General features: G+C 36.9%; 1 protein-coding gene across 1 annotated transcript in view; it reads right to left on the bottom strand.

The window, feature by feature from the left end:
* The window catches only part of SORCS2 (sortilin related VPS10 domain containing receptor 2), a 550,592-nt gene that overhangs the window by 10,164 nt on the left and 519,602 nt on the right, over nucleotides 1–20,826 (bottom strand). Inside the window, exons 21-27 of the mRNA XM_021395917.1 lie at nucleotides 20,163–20,286; nucleotides 18,147–18,259; nucleotides 15,851–15,976; nucleotides 12,439–12,538; nucleotides 11,057–11,159; nucleotides 2,519–2,676; nucleotides 274–353 (exon numbers count right to left, since the gene is read on the bottom strand). Coding sequence (XP_021251592.1) covers nucleotides 274–353; nucleotides 2,519–2,676; nucleotides 11,057–11,159; nucleotides 12,439–12,538; nucleotides 15,851–15,976; nucleotides 18,147–18,259; nucleotides 20,163–20,286 — 804 coding nt within the window. The remainder of the gene's footprint in view (nucleotides 1–273; nucleotides 354–2,518; nucleotides 2,677–11,056; nucleotides 11,160–12,438; nucleotides 12,539–15,850; nucleotides 15,977–18,146; nucleotides 18,260–20,162; nucleotides 20,287–20,826) is intronic.

Below are 20,826 nucleotides of genomic sequence, written 5' to 3'. Positions count from 1 at the left end.
TTTATTGCAGGGACAAGTCAATCACATAAAGAGAGTGTCTTTATCAAACAACAGATCAGGTGAAGGTTGGTGCAACAGCTCCATGTACCTACAAGATACTTTCACTTAAAGCTTTTGCTCATGGTGGTGAATTTGTGGTGGATCCCTAGGGTTTCTATCCCAGTGACAGCATAAGTTGGTTGCCTTTGCTGCTTAAAAAGGTGTAGTTGTCTCGAGGGGTGCAGGTGAGGGAGGAGAATGGCACCTGAGGCGTCCATTCAACATGCCACTGACCTGGGACTGGACACTGACCGGCATCAGCAATAGGGGAACTCTGTAGCTGTTCAAGTTGCCACTTCTCCCAGAAGGAGTCACTGCAAGGTAATGGTGTTGAGGAGTCCCAAGGTGGGGGTTGCGATAAAGTAGGCAACATAAAATATATAGAAAACAAAAAAAGTGGATGGGTGAGTCTGGAAATACTGTACTGCAGAAAGTCAAAAGTTATGAGAAGAGAGAACAAACAGAAAGCTAGGCCTGCAAAACCCTGCTGTGCATGGAGCAGAGGCTGTGACAGACCTCTCCCAGCAGAGAGGGAGAAAGATCACCAGAATTAGAAGGGATCTCCACAGCATAGGAACCTTCTGCAAATAATGTTGTAAAACAGAATTTTATATAAAGCAGGGATTATAACATGTTTTGTACCCTACCCAGATAGCAGAACAGGAATATTTTCTTGGCAGTAATGAGTGATACCAGACCTAGTAGAATGTGTTACAAGTAACAAAACGGTATAGTAACCTGAAATATAGTTTTATGTCTTAAATAAAGTCTTGTGTCTAAAAAGCTGTACAGTAGCTGATGAACAGAGATGATTAGGATCAGAAAACTTTTTACGCTCTGCTGGAAATGCTTCTGGTACTGACAACCTGGCAGAAGCACAAATCACCTTGAGAGCTGCATTTGCTAACTGTCTTAAGTTTCATATCAAAACATCGTGATCTTGCACCCTTTAATCGTAACAATACTCTGCCCAGATACATGACATTTTTGTCTCTGTGTAAGGAGTGCAGGATCAGGCTTCTGTGGCCAGCAATAAGCAAGTAGAGATTATTTCCAAATGTGTCACAAATGAGGGTAGCTTTTCTTTATCCCAGCATCACCAGCTGCCTTCTATAAATAGGCCAAGAGGGATTTTCTACCATTAAAAGTTATATTTTTGCACATTACTAGAGGTGTTTGAATGCTCCACTTTAACAGGCATGTCTGCATGGACTTCGTTAGCATTCAGCCTTCTCCTCTAAAGACCCTGGAGATAACTTGATCAAACAATTTTAACAGAGACTTTGTTTTTCCAAGGTCATTTTTGGAACTAATTCCAATAGAGTCAGGAGTGCAAACAAGGTATTACAAAATCTGAATGAAAACAGCGATAGACATACACACTATTTGTCAAACAGAGAAATACACAAAGACAACAAAGCAGGAGGATGGACTCTTCCATTGTTCTCTAAAAAAACTTCTCCAAGAACCTTGAAGTAGCACAAGGTTCAGCAAATGAAAATGAAGATATCTACAACAGAAAGTAAAGATGAAACCCACATCTCTCTTCTCCCATGATTCTGTCTTACCTCAGGGTACCTTTGGCAAAGTTAATACAGATGCCCTTCTGGGGGTTCATGAAAACATTACAGTTGCCTGTTACACCTTGGAAGGACTGTCACAAATCCCAGAGACTTTGGGTTAACTATTTTCACAAGACTTGTATGAATGGAACTGGAGAGCTTTTTCCATTGTCCTACACTTTTCAAACTGTGACCTGAACACAATAGTATATTCTACAGGAAATGAACTTAACAGATCAGTACTCTATGCTACATTAAAAATAACCACAGGGAGCCAGGATATACACTTCTACCTGACACTGAAATCATTTGCTCAGAGTTTCACACAAAGTTTCTCTTAAAGGTTCTTTATGACCACCCCATGAATACTAGTAAATTAACAGCTAAAATAGGAAGGCTCATAATATTTTTAATACAGGAATAAATTTAATGTTTTTAATAATGAAAATTTTAAATGCCACTGGAATATAATGGCAAATATAGCAATGGATCTAGATACAATCCATCTGAAATAATTGAAAAATTGACTCTACAAATTCTACTGGCATACAGTGGATTTTCCACCAATTCAGGGGATTCTTGAGCTAATTCAAATGCTACCAATTATATCCTGTTTTAGCAAATACAGTTTCTCCCTAAAATTGCCTGAGTAAGTCTCCTAACATTAAACTCTACTGCCTCTATACTTGTGTTTCTGTATAGCATGCCCACTCATACATTAATCTGTATTACAAGCAAGCAAAATGAAGATAATTGAGATACTACTTAGTTAGTGGTAAACTACTTGCCTTTTCCCAAATCTGAGCAGAAAATGATGATGAGGAAAAAAATAAAAAAAAAAACAACCCTAAAATGAAAATGAACATCAAGTAAAAATGAGTGAGTTACAAAAATGTATGAACTAAAAATGAAGTTACCTCTTGCGTTACCTAGCGTTTGAGAGTCCAGATCATCATCAATAAACTCCTCACCCTGGATGATGTTCTGGGTGTCCTCACTGTGATTAACAGGGCTTGTCATCTCTTGCTCTTTTTCATTGTGCATCTGGGCATAGACATTCCTGCCAGGTAGTTTCCTAAGTAGGACAAGGAGAAAAAGTCTTGTGATGGAAGTACTTCATGCCACACACATGCTGGCAACAGAGAAGACCTGCAGCAGCATGAAGTTGTACTAGAATCACACAATAGGACCAGTTACACTCTTTCTTAATTTTATGTTCACATCCTAAAGTTATCAACTACTTTTTTTCAGCCACAGTTTTATTTAACTGCCTTACAATGATGCTCAGAGCATCTTAAGCATCTATTTTTCTTACTAAGATTGATAGAAAATAAACAAAAATAATGATTAAAAAATACTAAAAACACAGAAAGACTATTTTTAGAAAGTAAAACAATAAAAAGACGCAACAGCCATTCATTCCTGGTTCCAGACATCTTAACAGATGTTTAAGCTGAATCACAATAAGTCAAGCCCATCTCGCCAGTCAAGGTGGGCTGACACTGAAGGTTAGTGTTCAGTGGCACTCCCATACTGTACTAGGGTTGAGGGGAAAGAAGCAGGAGAAATCCAGGAGATAGTGAATGAAAAGGGAGCAGCGGGTGACACATCAGAGTTCAGGAGCAATGGGTATGGAGTAAGGAGCTAAACCAGTGTAAGTATGGCAAGGTAAGAAGACACTGTTTCCTCCTTGAAGGGGATGCTGGGTAGAGATAAGCAGGCAGCACTGAAGCAGTACTGGGAAATGATGGATTAAACCAAACTCTCTATGGAAGACAGCGTTTAATTCAGTCACTTTGAATTGTATCTAGAAAAACAAAAAGTATGTTATGAAAAGGCTTTATCAGTTTCAATGGACAATTAGCACCATAGCTGAACCTGGGAAGCTTTGAAGTATTAGTAAAGAGTTCTTAACTAGATTAACTTACGTGAGAATTTGTAAAATCAAAGAGGATTTTCAAAAATCAACCAGGAGCTTCTAAATTTTGCATCAAAATTTATAGTTTGAACATTTCCAGAGAGCCATGGCCTCTGTTGTAGCTGTGCTATCTGAAATCAGCCTGGGCACATGAGGGCATCCTTTCCTGTTCACCAAGCAGATACTTCTCATCAGGGAGATGCAGGCTGTGAGCTCTGTTTCCACACAGCAAACAGCAGCTTGACAGCTCAATCAGCACAATAGCAGATCATGGCTAAGTCCGTGCTCAAACACAAATCATTACAATGGGCAGACAGTAAGAAAAAAAATGGAATATGCGGTTGAACTGCTGAGGTTAAGCTGGAGTTTCTGCAGTGCTCCTTTAGCTACAGTGGAAAGACAGAAAGACTGACAATGATTTTTAGGTCTTTCTCTAAAAATGACCACCTTCTGCTCAATATTCTGGCAGCAGTATGATATCAGGAAAAATACATGTGTTTCAATGCTTTGGCATTCGGAGATGATGGGTTTAAATGTTGTTCCAGAAGAAAGGTTCTATACCAATTGGCACTATTTTAGTTTGAGATAAAAGTTCCTGCAGCAACTTGTTTTGATAATAAACTTTCAATGCAACACAAATAAAGAGAAATTGCTAAATTGAAACGTGAGTGAAAGGGACATCCTCCCTTTGATTTGAACTACCCAAGAGATGAATTGCACCTTCTATATCTGTATCTATATATGTACACATACTCATCTGTATTGCTATGTGTATACACACACATGTATACATATATATACACGTACACACATATACATATATATATACATATATATACATATACATACCTCCCATTTACTTCCATGGAAATTACAACAGCTATAAAGAACACAACACTATTTGATAGAGCAAATTCTCAGCTATCAAATACTCTTTTTCAACATAGCTACGAACAAGATGGACAAGAAAGAGCCTGCATACTATGCTTGTAAAAATCTGCACCAGCAGAAGTGACTCACTGCTCCTGTCACCGCTGCTGAAATGCACCACTCACTGCCTCACTGTGCTCACATCCAATGCTTGGTCAATATAAGTGTTCAGCAAGCATCAATGAATGACAATGGGTGCCATTTTTTCCACATGGAGAAATTCACTGGCACACCTTTACTTCATTCACACTTCCATGTCAGATGCCATTTTATCAGGCTGCTCCTCTGTTGCCATCTGTCACACGGCAACCAAATGTAATGGAATATTGCTGGGAAGGTTCAGCTTCTACTGCCATACCACCAACATTCACCTCCGATGTTGTCAGGCAACATAAAAAAATAAGAGGCATTACCTTCAGAGCAGCCTTCATATATATAATTTAGATATTTTATCACATTTATAAGCAGCACAAAGAAAGAAATCTAATTGGTTTTACTCTTCTGTATCTCAGTGAGCATGGAATAAAATAAAGTACAGCTACAACCAAATGCAAATGACAGGGATGGATAAAGTGTTTGATAGCACAATGTTGAGCTGGTATGACTACTTGAGCAAATCTGAAGGCTTCTCTAACACTAACAAAGCCAACCCCTGCATCACTGTCCTCCCATTAATTGCAGTAAAAAAGCCATGGTAAAAGAAAGAAGGACACACCTCATTACAAAACCAAATACATTAGGTAATTCATTGTGATTTTTTTTTCTCTAGGGCCAGTAACTTCAGACAGTTTATTATGTGTCTGCTAATGAAACTAGTCATGTGGAAAACAATATTCAGCTCAATCAGACCTGCATCCAATCTGTCAAACTGCTCTCCTTTCAGTCCACTACCAAATTCCTATGGGAAACAAAACTCAAAAGAATGTCTTTGCAGCACATCTGCAGAATTAGACATACGTTTCTACAAGAATTGGGGGATCTTCTCAAAGCTGTATTTCTGACAGATTTCAGACACATCAACGGCATTATCAAGATATTTTTGACATAATGAAAATGTTATCTATCTCAAACCCATATGGCACACCAGACCTTTACAGTGAGGACAGCTGCTAATCTGACCTGGATTTTCCAAGGCTGTAGGATGTGCCTGAAACCAGGTCAGCGGTGTGCATCCTTTGATGTAAATCCTGAGGCTTCAAGTTGTATATCATCCCAGTCCACACTATTAAATGTACTTGAATGAAGAAACCTCACTAGTTCACAAGTAACCATCAAACTTATCATTGTTAAGAGCATTTCTTTATGGGTTATGAAAAAAAGGAGAAAAGGCATAAGCCGGTATTTCTCACTCACCTAAAACTCATGAGCCCAGTGCTGCTAAGTACAGATCCTTCATGGAAGGTATAAAGTTCAGGTACTCAGTGTAGTATCTTAGATTCTAACAAGGAGTATGGATGGGAGGAAAAGGAACATAACAGGTCCTGTGAAGGCATACATAGGCATTTGACCTTTTATTCATGATAGAGATCTCTACGTGTTTCATATTGGTCAAAGTTTTACAAGGAAAAAGATCAACCAGACTCAAGAAAATGATAGTACACGTCTCCTTAAGAGGCATTTTATCATGTGCCAGATGTTCTGTTTACATGGGACAACCACACTGTGAGATGAAACAAGATGTGGATGCTGAATCTTTGCAAAAGATAGGTCTGATTCTGGCAATTTTCCAGTTGCTCTACATTGGTCTAATTTGTAGGAAGGAAGCTGCTACCCCTGATCATACAGAAAAAAAATGTGTGTACCCTGATGTGCTTTGCTCTTCTTAAGGAAGCAATTTGTGTTGAGTCCAAGTAGGCAGAGCTGAAATGCTTGGGTCCACATAAAAGATTACAGTGAAAACATGACAAGACATGAAATTTGACCCAAGAGATTACTATCAGCAATATGAAAATTGAAAGCACATTTATAAGGAAGAGAGTAAGATTATGCAATAGTTTATTTGGGGGGTTACCCCTCAGCTGCAAAATGCATGTGCTTTGCATCCATCACTGGAGACGATCTCTGCTACATAGCACTCCATGGTTTACATTTTTAGCTCCTTTTGTTTTCTCTGTAGCATTTTATTTCAATCATGAGGAAGAAGAAATATTCATGCCTGCTTTGAGGACCATAAAAATATGAATGGGTAACTTAATTCTCTACAGAACTACTAATGAACATCCCAGCACATGGCTTTGACTGACCCCTTCAGGTCACATAACTTTTAGAAGATATTTAAGAAAGCAATTGGCTTTCTGCATTCACAGATTCTAACCAGTTCATACCAGAAACTACTTTCACTTAAAACTGTTAAGCAGTATGAAACAGCAGGAGGGGGATGAGATATTGATTCCTACTCATTTAAACTCTCTAGTTTATTTGCCTTTCAATTCCCACCTTGTGGAACCAATACTCATTGGCCTTTATGTGGCTTCACTCGTTTTTGAAAGGCTTGATTAAGATTCTGTTTAGTTTAAGAAGTAGGAACATATTCACATGGCAAAATATACAGAATAATGGCTCATCCTCTTGGAATTTAAATAAAACTAATAACAATAATAATCCATTAAACTGAATATTTTATTGTGGTGCAGGCTTTACTATGTTTGGATTAATGTTCAGATGTATGACTTCTTTGTGCTTTAAGGCACTCCTGACTTACTCGCCTCTTTCATTTTGGAAATCTTTTATACATGCTATTATTTTGATTTCTGAGGAAGTTTTTATGAAATATTACAGACCATTAAATTAGTGCCTTTATATATATATATGTATGTATATAAAACTAAGTGGCATGGACTGGGACTAAACTTGCTCTCATGGAACATAAAAGTAGTATAAGAAAGGTGGGGGAAAAAAAGATAGCTTTTCTTTGGAGGCTGAAAATGAGATAGATAGTCAATGAGGCAGAAAGATAACAGTTCTGCTCCACATTGTAGAAATGACCCAAGAGGGGGTTCATTTACCAAAAGTGGCACTAGACAGTCCAGGAATAAAAAAGAATTACACATAAAATGATGTAAATTTAATTGAAGTAGACTCAGAGAGATTTATGACAACACAGCATTCAGTTTTAGGGCACAGGTGGTAGTTTGCACACAAATTAAAAGATGAATATTATCACACACATTTAGAGAATAGAATTTGTTACTGTGAACCAAGTAAAATTCCTAAGCAGAAAAATCACCTGTCTGCTCTGGATTGGTTAATCCAATATATTGTTTTTATATAGAAGTAGAAAATAATATAAAAATGATTTCACATCTTCCACTAGTAACATAATGATTATACGGCGACTTTGATGTGGCTAAAATACAATTTTCCTTTCTTCCACTTTGCTTAGTTCAGACAGTGCTATTTGCTTTCTCTATATCATTGCCCAGGGCCCCCCAGTGTGGAAGAAAAGAATGAAAAAATCCTTTCTGGATGACGACATGAAACCCATAGAAAATATAAACATTGTTTTAAAGGAATGGATGATATCTTCTTTTACCGAACCAAATTTAGCAAAGATGGGATTTGTAAAGAAAACAATATATGCAGGTCTCAGATCTGTTAAAAAAAACTGATTTCTCTAAAATATTTTCCAGCTGTTTCATACTGTTCTGGTCAGAAGCAGCAGCTGCAGTCCATTTTACCTGGTTGGTTTAAAAGCTGAAGCATACTACTGAGTGTTGTAACATATTGTTTCCTCGAGGCATCAGACTGGTGATTTCCATACTCAGAAAGTAAGAGCAAAGCAAAGACAAATTGTTCTTGACTTATCCAGTATTCATCCTTGCTGCTTTGTGTCACAGCCACAGCAAGTTTTAGCATCTTTCTCTCCTTACTGCCATACTGAATATTTTCCCCCAGAATGTCTGAAACAAACTTTGTTCACTAGCAGGATCGGACTGGAATCATAGAATACTGTGAATTGGAAGGGATCCATAAGGATCATCGAGTCCACCTCCTACAAGTAGTTTTTAGCAACTATCATCGTAAAAAAGTTAAAATTTATTTTTCATGTACTGGGCAAATCTTTTCAAGTACCGAATTTAACATTAATTAAAGAAATGTCCTTTGGGCTGGCAAAGAGAGAGAGTAATCCAAGCCATGTTTGTGCAGTCTTTTCTAGACAGCATGCTTTTCTATAGCAGGTTTCCTATGCCCCAAAGTAAACTGCAAGATCTGTAGACCCAAATAGTGTAATGATAAAATTAAGATTCATAAACCTTTCTCTGATTCTAGGGGAAAAAAGGGAATTTTAGCACTTTTCTGAAAGGAGCATCTGACTATCATTTAGGTAACTGAAAGGAAAGCGCCACCAAATCTGTTACACCTCTGCCTCAATTCTGTGAATCATACATAAAAATTATAGACAGTATTAACGCTTCAACACATTATATATTTTTGTAATCCCTATGTAGAAATAATTAGTATTTATAATTTCATGTGTTGTCTGAGGGCCCAGAAAGTGTTATTTCAATGAAATTACCACATAAACTTAAACAATTTTTGTTAAATATAGCATTCTTTCAGAAAATTAATTCTTAATATATAGGCATATAGCATTGACAAGCCTTCGTACATTACAGGTTGGCTTAAAACTAATAAAAGACCTTTCAGTTTCATAACCTCAGTCCCATGGGCCAGTTTGTAAAGTTACACACTCTTTTCCAATGTTAAAGGGATTGCACTTCTAAGTAAATACTCCATGGGGATACAGTAATTTAATATAAGTCCTTATAAACACAGGAAATATTTTTTTAAAGGATTAGACATTTGTGGGAGAGGAGTTCGTGGGGACCACATGGGGAAAAAGTGACTTTTCTAATTGAACACCAGTTAGGCTCTCAATATTGTTTGAAAACCAAATTGTGTAAAAAAAAGATGCAACTAGGAAAAAAACAAAATTCATCTTGAAAAAGCTTAGGGGGAATAATTAAAAATCATTGTGCCGAATATCTCAGAAAGAGATATGGTACAGACCAAAACCAAATATTACTGCACTGTCATTCATCAATGGCAGGAGCTACTTGCAAGCTACAGAGAAACAGCTGAACACATCTCATACTTCTCCTCACTTGCACCCAAATTCAACCCCCACAGAATTTAAATGCAAATGATTTTCACAAATTATATATGGAAATGCATGAGATATTAAGGCTCAGAATTTGCAAATGGTACTGTAGTTTCCTTCTTAATAAAAGCTCTATTTATAAAGAAATGGCTCATTGGGCATTTTAGAAAGGACTCTGGGAAAATACTTCTTTTTAGTTCCTTTCCTGCATATTTTATACTTCTTTTGCCATGCAGTAATTGTGTCTGTTATTTAATTGCTCTCATTTAAGAGCTAATAAAAGATATAAGTCATACTGCTTTCAAAACACATCACAAGCAAGTTTTATGATCCCATACTACAAGCAACAAATCCTCCATGTATTGCTACTGAAATAATATAATTACATCACATCAACCATTTTTATGCTTTTTCTTCCTGCAGGCACGTAAAATAGGGAAATGGATTTTTATTTAGTTACAAACAATCTGATACTGCATTATGTGCTTTGTCCTTTAAAGCAATCAGTCACCATAGGCTCTAAGCAACTTGGGTCCTGCAGTGAGAAAATGAAGAGATGCTTGGCAAAGGTTTTTCTCTGTTCATTTAAAAACTCTCACCTATACAAACTCTTAAATACATGCTATTTACTCTTATTGTTATCGCAAACTCAGTGTCACATCCACTTCTATAAACTTATGTTTATTACAAATAAAAATGCATCTTGAAACAATAGAAGGCCTTACTGAATAAAGATTTGATAATAAAGGAGGCTTGTTTCCAGTTTTATCAAACCCAATAGCTACTCAATGCCCCAAAGATATGAAAATGCTAAGAAGATATCCAATGGTAACACAAACCCATGAAAAAAGAACGAAATTCTTTAAATCGTACATCATCCAAGTAGCTATTATTAAAACCAATAGAGGACTAAAGGTCTACCAGACTGCCAAAGGCTGGCAAGGTAGCTATTGTCACTTTTGAAGAAATGTCTCACATAAAGACAACTTCAAAATTATTTCTACCCTCAGCGCACCACAGTGTCAAATTAATGCTAATCTATTTCCATCACTTCATCTGTGTGGCATCGTCCCAACATTTAAAATGTAACATGTGCAAAGAGAAACTCCTCAGGGTTGTACCTTTAGATAAAACTGCACTGCAGATGCGCTCATTGTCCTGATAACTTTAGTTTATTCATAACTGCTAAGAGTAATGAGGTAGGAATTTGTCAGGAATAGCATCATCTTTTTTGACAGTACTATTTAAACAAGCTGAACTAACTCTCCATAGTTCCCATATTGCTGCTATATTGCTGCCATTTATCTTGGAACACAGCAAGGAAAACCAAACACCAGTGCAGCATCTGGATTTCTAGTTTTTTTCAGGAAAAAAAAAAGTGATTTTCAAAGCAGTGGACTTCTTACCATTCTTCAACCACCCTTCCAAACAACAAACTCTGTTTGGCTGATCTTTGGGTAAGTCTAGATCTCAAAATATGACAGTAAATGATTAAGATATACTTGCCTTTTGAACTTGTAGAGGATGAAAGCCCCAACGGCGACTAGACAGATAACAAAAAGAACCACAATAGCCCAGTAGCCACTGCCTCCTCCAATCCTTTGAGAGTCTGAAATAAAACATGGAACAATTGCTTAGCACGTCCTCTTTCAGATCATTCATAGTCTTGGGGATTCTAACGATATCAAAGGAAATGGTGATATATCTGACGTAAATACAATGCAAAAGCAGGGCTGTATTAACTTTGCAAATGAAGAAATTAAGGCTTGGAATAGCAATTGAGCTCATCAAGGTCACACAGTGGTAAAGGCTGGAATGAATGTGGGATTCTTCCAGTTCCAGCTTTTTGAGCTGGCAAATGGATGTTAGTCCTTTAAGTAAGTGGTTTCCAATATGACCAGACAAGGTACCACAGTGAAACTGTAACATGATTCTGCATTAAAGAGACTAGATAAAAAAAGGTTAATCTTCTACTGAAGGTTGATAGATAAAAGCATCACGTCAGTATTAGCATAAATTGATTGTGGTCAGTTAAGCTTTCTTCCCGCAACACATTCAAGTAAGAGACAAGAATATATTACTGAAAATGATACACAAAGACTATGGGATATTTTAATATCAGGTTGAAGTCAATTTTGAATTTTCTAGTTAAAATGTCATTTTAATATAACTCTATTCAAAATACCCACTCCTTTCAACCATTTTCGAACGACAGAGTAAATCCGGAGTCGGAGGAAAGAAATTCCAAAAAAATCTGTTTCCATTTGTTTTAAACAGAGAAAAGGCAGATCTTTCCTTTCAGGACAGGATTAGCAGAGCAGTTCAGTGCTCTGTGGGGATCCTACAGCAAGATTCAGATCCATGGATCCATGTGTGTAACACAGCTTAGCACAATTCTGCAACACAACACTACGTCACAGATGTGTGGAGTTACATAATCAGAGTTAAGGACCTAAGAAGCTCTGCTTTCTCAGAAGCTAGCACAAAGGACCTTTAGTTCACTGGATGGTTATTTTGGAATCCAGGTTAGCTCTTCCTTCATGGTGGTGTTTTGCATAGTATAGGTATTTACATAATGTCATGGTCACACAGAAAACAGCTAGAAGTTTGTGATACAAATAATGCTACATGACAAAACGGAATTATAGAAGAAATATCTATTGGGTGGTGGTTGTTAAAAAGCATCAACCAAGTATACACACAGAATCATATATGTATATATATATATTTACATAGGAATGTACATATGTGTGTCTATCTATATGTAGTAACTCCCAAGTAAATACATGCATTTGTATGTACGTACATATACGTATATTGATATGGAGACTTTCTCCTTAACCCATCAGAGCTCTAACAAGCACCCAGTGTTTTATTTATATATTTACCTGAATCGGAGTCTGCTAACGTCACTAAGACCCAGTATCCTCCTCGCAGAAAGAAACTGATGTTGTGTGCATTCAAGGCCTGCTTTATAGCCGCTATTCTCTGAAAACACAAAAGAGAGAACGTCTCACTCCTCTTTCACTCAGTTCTACTTTGAGACACTCAGTACTCTGAAAAGGAAAACCTCTGGTTTATTGTATGGAGAGAAATTTAGAAAGCACTTGTCACTGAAGAGCTGAAATCTTGAAGAAATTCCATAGTAAAAAAACATGCAAAACTCCACAAGCTGCAAATGCTGAGAATGTCAAATCTTTAATAGCCCAGTCTTTCTTTCTGCATACCAAACCCTTTAAGTTTACCCAGTACGTGACAGACAGCATGTTATATTTGCATGCACTGTTGGGTTTACCTCAGTTATAACTCAAAGACTGCATAATCCATATTAAAAACTCTATCAATTTTTCTAACCCTATCAAAAGACAACCTGCAATGTCACTTTAGATTTTTTGCTATGAAAAGCAACCGCTATTTCATAATGAACTGCATGTCATAATTCAAGTCATCTCTTTTGCTATAATGGGATGGATTCCATTCATGTCTAATTTTTAACAATACTCTGCAGAAATATATACATCCATTCATGTGGAAAAAATCAGGATTTCTTCTATTTTTCTCCAATAGGCAGAGTATACTAAAATATGGTTGCTCACATTTTTATGGAGCAGAACCATTAAATACACCATCGTATTCTAACCCCAGATGACAAATTGGCTGAATTTGCCATTTTACTTCCTTGTGTCTTCAACATGGGTAATCTTCTAAAAGATCAAAGCTAGTTTTATACTCTATGCCTTATAATTTAAGACACAATTTCCCACAGTATGACAAATTAGAAATACGCTTTATATCCATGAAACCTTCACAAGAAGCTCTTTTTATCATTTTACCAATTATGGTGCTCATCTTTGAGAAGCCTTTGCAGTATAACAGATAGAAATCCCTGCCGTCTCTCTCATGTTATGGAGAGACTTCACAAAGGTTTAGATTCAAATATCCACACTCATATTGAGGAACGTTTAACTTCAGAAGCCATTCCACTGACTTTATTAGATATTTTGCAGAGGAATGACTCAATCTAATGGTGATGTGAACATGGCCCCAGTTATTTTACAAGAAAATTATTCCAGATAGCTTTTAAGTATTTATCTTTTTGCCTGATGTCTGAAAAGAGAATGAGTATGAGAACAATGTTGATTTAAAGCCTTTAAAGTGATGTTGGCACCACTGAAATAGAGTTACTTAGTCTTGGTCAAGACTCATTCACACATTCATGGGATACAAGGCAAGAGGGACCACTGCTTTAGCCTAATCTAACTTTCAACCAGTAAACTCAGTTACTGAGTCTTGTAGCTTACTTCTGGAAACATAATTTCCTGGCAGGTATTCGAGACACCCAACATTTGCTCTGTTTTTTTCCTCAAGCAATTATATCATTTTCATTATTTCTGTCCTTACTCCTGGGTTTCCACCTACGTCCATAGGAACTACACTTCCACAGGTTTGTACCCCATGTGACTAGCCCACATAAACAAGTTTTCCCAAATAATTTGTGATATATTATTGTTCTTCCTTAAGCTACAGAGTAACTCATGGGGTATTTCATACAGAAACAATGAAAAAATGGAGACAGCATTGACTATAATTGACTATATTCTTCAAAATGCATTGAAGCACAACACTAATATAACAGCTGAGATGTAAAGGGAACTAATATGCATAACGTTTTGCACAGAAATAAAATGTTTGCGGAACCCAAGAATCCATCATCATCAGTTCATTTAAATTATTAAAGACATCCATTCCAAATATGCTTGGAATAAAGAGAAAGAATTTCCTTTGGAAGCTGCACCCTGCCTCTTAAAGAAGTAGAAAGATGTAAGTAATTTTGAAGTGCTAATACTCACCTGGACAATAGCCAGAGATCAGAAATAGCTCACTACAAAAGAAACAACCTATTAAAATTAACTGTTTCCTGCAGTATAATCAGGATTTCAGACTCCTAAGGATTCCCATTATGATTACAGAGGAAGAGCAGTAACTAAGATTTGGGATATATTCTGTGCATTCACACTGTTCTCCACCTATTTCACACCACTGTTTCTTTAAGGAATCTATTCAAGTACTTGGACAACAACAATATACTCTTTTGGACCTTCACAATTGTACCACAACAACACTATAAACAATCTACCAATATTGTTTCTATGAGAGCTTTGTCTTCTCTACTTCTAACATTTTGAATACTGTAATCTTGCCTAATAGAGTGGTAAAATGCCCTTCAAAATTCAAAATATCTTACACTGTGATTCTTCATAACAGGTAGGATTTGAATTGCAATATGCAAACACAGAGTTGGGATTTCTTCCTTCATTATAACAGCAAAAGGACAAATATCATAAATTCTAAATTAACAAGCAAGGGCAAAACTATATTCTGATCTTCTTCTAGTATAACATTTTTATTATGGAAGGGACGTGGTTTGGAAAGAGGGACAGAGAAGTTAATATTATATTTTCATTGCCTTGTTCACTGTATTTGCTTCTTGGCAATTGAAAAGGACGTTAGCTGATAAAGGCAGAAACTACCCGCTTAATGTTCTTCAGGTCAGCTATTACAGGTCAGCTGTTAAGGTTCTGTTTCTGTTGGACATAATTTGCTTTTGAAGAAGTGAAGAAATGGTTTGTCTCTTTTCAGAAACACTCCCTTTTGCTCTACCAGTCTTCACAGATTGATATGTCATCACTGTTGTTTCTCTTTTTTTTTTTTTCATTTTTTTTTAAGCATGAAGAGGCACTAAGGCTTATTGCAGGCTGTCGTTTAGTAGAACAATAATTATATCTTCTGCTTCTTCTCATCTGGCAGGATTTATTCCTTACTATAAAAGGTGGGATAAACACTGCCATACACAGCAGCCATACCTATTGTTGGCTTTTACATATCTCTTATCAGACAGGAGAGAGATCTTTATATAGTCAAGTTATACCTTTCAATCTCACATAAAGAAAAAGAGAGTACAGCCACTGATTTCAAAATGGGATGAAGATCGCTCTAACCACATATACATTGTCATAGAATCATAGAGTAATAGAATTAGCTAGGTTGGAAAAGACCTGTCAGTCCAACCATCCACCTACCACCAATAACCCCACTAAACCATGTCACTCAACACAACGTCTAAACGTTTCTTGAACGCCTCCAGGGTCGGTGACTCAACCACCTCCCTGGGCAGCCCATTCCAGCGCCTGACCACTCCTTCAGAAAAAAAGTATTTCCTAACGTCCAGCCTAAATCTCCCCTGGAACAACTTGAGGCCATTCCCCCTCGTCCTGTCACTAGTTACATTGTTTTGGTTACCTTATCACTAGTAACACTTCTCTTCCTTTTAGGTTGATTTGCTGGTAGCAGCACGTGCAAGTCAGCAGTTGTGGGCAGACCAGGTTTCACAACAGTCATAAGTGTTTCTTCTGGTATATTGGTTTCCTGTGAAGACAAATGTATATGGCAAACTATAGGAGAATATCCTTTGTATTTTATATAAAATAGATGAATAATAGTTTGTGAGTCTTTTATTCTTTAGTGTTCACATCTCTCACATTTAGGGTAGATTCCAGCAGAAGCTAAAACGTGAACAAAGCCAAGCATGAATTAGCTGAAATGTGAGGGGTTCTTTGAAGATTAGAAGAATTAGTGGCATCATGGAAAGAAGCATAATGAAGTGGCATACAGTTTTAGCAAAACTACAATGGCTTTTCATTTTTAGGGTAATTTTAAAAATAATTCCTAAGTCACACAGAATGTTTAGTGGGCCATTCAGACACTTAGTAGACTTAGACAGGCATATTCATTATAGCTAACTTAACCTTAGGGAAGCTACTTTCCTTTTTTCTTTTCCTACTCTTACTTTTTTAATGGACAGACAGTACTCTCCCAGGGTGAGATTAACAGCACTTAGGTTCATTCTCTGAACCTGGTATGAATACCTGCACCTCCCAGTGAAAGACAAATACACTGCTTTTTAAAATAGTTTGTACAAATTTTGTTTTCTGACCCAAATTCCTTCATGTGTTACCTAGGTCACTCCAAAAGTAATGCCTCCTATTTATCTCCATGGAAACTCCAGCAGCTACAAAGACTACAATAACACTATTTGATAGAGCAAGTTCTCAGCTACAAAATACTCTTTTTCAGCATAGCCACCATCATTAGCTGTGCATTTTCATTAGTGATAAATAAGAGCCTGTATGCTCTGCTGGTTACAGTCTGCACCAGCAGAGGTGAGCCACTGTCCCTGTCACCACTACTGAAACGCATCACCCACTGCCTCACTGTGTTCACATCCAATGTTTGGTCTCTATAAGTGTTCAGCAAATGTCAATGAATGTCAGTGAGTGCCATCCTTTCCACATGGAGGAACTCAATGACACACCTTTGTTTCATCTGCACTTCCATTTCAGATGCCTTTTTGTCAGACTGCCCCTCTGCTGCCACCTGTCACACAATAACCAAATATAATGGAATATTGCCAGGAAGGTTCAACCTCTACTGCCATACCACCAACATTCACCTCTGATACTGTGGGCCAACATAAAAAAATAGGAGGCTTTACTTTTTGGAGTAGCCCTCATAATACAGTCACAAAATTCTAATGACAACATGCAGGGCATTTTCCATAGCCCTTCCCAAAACAAATATTGTCTTGCATCCTTGCAAATGATTTATTATTTGTTAAAACGAAAGGCCAATTTTAAAAGATACTAAAATATTTGTTAGACTGACAGTGCTTGTAGAATGTGTAAACAGATAAAAGTAGGAATGCAACTTGACATTTGATATGAAGATTTAAAAAAAAAAAAGCAGGAAACTGTATGAAGTCAAAATTACAAAATTTGATTTGCACTACTGCAAATCCAGGAAAAGTCAATTGATTTCAAACACAACCATTGTAAAGACATCATCAACCTGCAACACAGTGGTAATCTCCTCACAGACAGTCTGTATGTGCATCCTCTGCTGTGGGCAGTGTGTGTATCTAAGAGCACAGCTCCAGATCTGACAATTTTTATGGAGAGCTCTTCAGTTATCTCACAGAACTGTTCTGTGGCTTTGTACTTGATTTAATCTACATGATTCAACTGCTCCCAGTCCACATTTCTTTTGCAAACATGATCCAAAAAAAAAACAGCTGTACAAACTGCCTGCCCATGTGTTATATATAATTTTTGGATCTCCACAACTGACACTGTGAATTCTTTCTCTCTGCTTTGTTTCTTCACAAAGTCTGTCTTTATATTACACAGTATCCTTTGCTTTACTCTACATACATCACATTTAACCTACTCTTCCTGCTTTGGAGTCGGCAATATTCACCAGTATATCTATCGCTAATTCCAGAGAGCAATATTTAGCATTAATTGCCAATTAGGCTGTGTTAGAACTGAACTTTTCCATATTATGATGTCATCATCTACAGCTTGCCCAAAGAAATGACACTGGGCTCAAATTTGTTTGAAATGTGGCTCATGAGGTTCATTTTATTATTTTGCTCTGCTTCTTTTTTTTTTTTTTCTTTTCTAAAACAAGAAGGCATTAACCTAACCTTCAAGTTTTATGACTGGAAAGGGAACATTTTATGAGCAATCTGAAAGAGCACCTTTGCAAGAAGTCGTGTTACTACACGCCCTATATCTTCCCTCCACTCTGGTATGTCGGGGTTGTACATGTCCAGGTGCTTGGTAAACTTCAGAGGAAGAACGTGAAAATGATCTAGAAAGACAAAAAAATACTTCTGAATCACTGACAACCTGATTGCAAAAACAGTTTTGTATATATTTTCATATACATTTATCTACTTACATACATTCCTACATCTATATACATATACGTGTGTGTAGATGTATGTGTGTATATGTATGTATATATACATACATAGTATCTATGCAGCACTGCAGTATCTAGGAACCCCACTATAATCCATTGTTCAAAGAGGAAAGGAAAAAAAACAAATCCTTCCCCCAGGAGCCTACAGTGCAACATGGAACAAAAGTACATTCCTGTCAGGCACTCAATTTCTTTTTGTATTTTCATCAATATCATCAAATTTGTGCCTAGAGATTAAAAAAGCAGTAGGGGAAAAAAAAAAACAGATTTACATTCGTGTTCTGGGGTCATAACCTTCTCAGTAATTTTTCTTTTAGACAACATACCACAGAAGTACGATTGGTTTCTTTTATTTTTAATGGGAATGTGCCAAAGGATTCTATTCTGCTGAATCATGAAAGTGTTTTTTACCTGTTACATGTTCCTGTTTTTCATGGAAAATTGATACTTTATGTATTCCATAGACTAGCTACAAAAACCAGAACAGAAATTCTGTTCAAAATACGAAAGGCTAACTACCGCCCTCTTTAAAAAAAAATTAAAAAAAATAAGATATACCCAAACATTTCTCTGGATGATGTCCAAAATATCTAAAATACTAGAAAAAGGCTATTCCTCAGCAAACAGTCTCTAAAATCTACCTTTTTTCCTTACAAGCTCCTTAAAAGAAAACCAGGGGAAGCTAATGCAAAGGAGGGAAGGAGATTCTCTAGAATGCAGGAGTGACTCAAACATGACCTCCTGAACAGTTTGGGCAGAATTCCATTTCAATGTGCTTTTCTATTCCAAAGGTTTCATATCCTTGATGAACAGTACCTTCTTGCTCTTCAGATCAGGATTTGCCAACATGTTGGAAACCAAAGTCATTAATTTCATTTCACTAAGAGTGTTTACACTTCTAAAGCTTTTCAAAAAAGTGGGTGCACTTGTAAGTGATTGCATAAATGTTAAATCCATTTATCTTCCTAAATGAGAAGGTTTGTAAAAGCTCTGTTTAACATAAGCATGGTTTTCACAATTATTTTAAATTAGTAAGCATGCTAAAAGCAAAAGTACCAGAATCCTCTTTCAGCGTTCAAGTCACAGATATGTTTCATTTGTGTATTTCATGAATTTTAGCTCTGCATTAAAATGAAACTTTTACATATCACAATTCCCACATGTGACAGCACAAATGCAAATACAATAAATTTGCCAGCTCTACATTTTTCTTTATATATTATGCCTTGACACTACATTACTAGACGCAGAAAAGTATACTGGGGCATAATGTGAAACAACAGTAGAAGTTCAGCTTCTTCTACTGAAGAGCTCAATATTTACAAAAGAGCAATAATTCAGACTCTCAGACAAATGTTGAAGGAATGGTTGTACATGGTGGGAGAAGGCAAATATGTCACGCTGTTTTAATGCTGAGAGTACATAGACAACTAATTCTTTTTTTTCAGCAGTATTTAAACTACTGTATTTAGAAATTCTAACAAACTCTGTAGTCATAAGAAAAAATGCTATTTCAATGTTATTGCTACACAAAGTACTGGAGATACACAGTAACACTTAGAATAAACAAAGGAAACAAAAGGTTTCAAGTGAAACCATTCCATAAGATTAACTACTTAACTTTATGTAAAGTTACCAAGTGATACTTCATCCCTCTAATTTTAGAAATTGAATGTGGCATTAGACCTAATCTTACAAGAGGTTCAGTTCTGCCTGTGCTGGTTTAACAGAGATGTAAAGCAAGTACACATGAAGCAACAACTAAAAATCAAATGTAGTAACAACTCACCAAAAACATGAACAACTTTGGAATCCTGAAGCATGGAGTTCCCGCAGGATGCCTGCACTGTCACTCTGACATCACCTGTCACAGCGAACCTCGTCACCAGAAAACTGTCCAATGTAAGAAGTGGCTTTAAAAGCAAAGAAAAGTAGAAAATAGAATTTCAACAACAACCACGAGAATAGTTATCTGAAGAGACTGCCACTAAAATATCAGCAAAAAAGTTGCACATCAACTATATTTTTAGAACGCTGGTCAACGTTTTATCAAATTACTCAATTATAATTTACAGTAAAGACTGTTTCTTTACCCAGATGGATCCTTTATAAACAGAATAGCTGCTAGATTAGTCAAATATTTCTGTGAGAATAATCAGAGTATTAGGTTTTTATTCAGATCCCACTGAAATAAATGGATTTGGAATTAGGCTCACAAATCTGAGTTACTGAGGCCCCTCGGTTTGTTCAGCCCAGAGCAGAGGAGCTGAGGGGAGGCCTCATGGTGGCTGCAGCTCCTCACAGGTTGTGGAGGAGCAGCGCTGAGCTCTGCTCTCTGGTGACAACGACAGGACCCAAGGGAACAGCATGGAGCTGTGTCAGGGGAGGGGCACGTGGGGGTTAGGGAAAGAGTCTGCACCAGAGGGCAGTGGGCATGGAACAGCCTGCCCAGG

This window comes from Numida meleagris, chromosome 4, assembly GCF_002078875.1.
Source record: "Numida meleagris isolate 19003 breed g44 Domestic line chromosome 4, NumMel1.0, whole genome shotgun sequence".
In the NCBI taxonomy this organism is placed as follows: domain Eukaryota; kingdom Metazoa; phylum Chordata; class Aves; order Galliformes; family Numididae; genus Numida; species Numida meleagris.
This window is presented reverse-complemented; position numbering and strand designations above follow the sequence as displayed.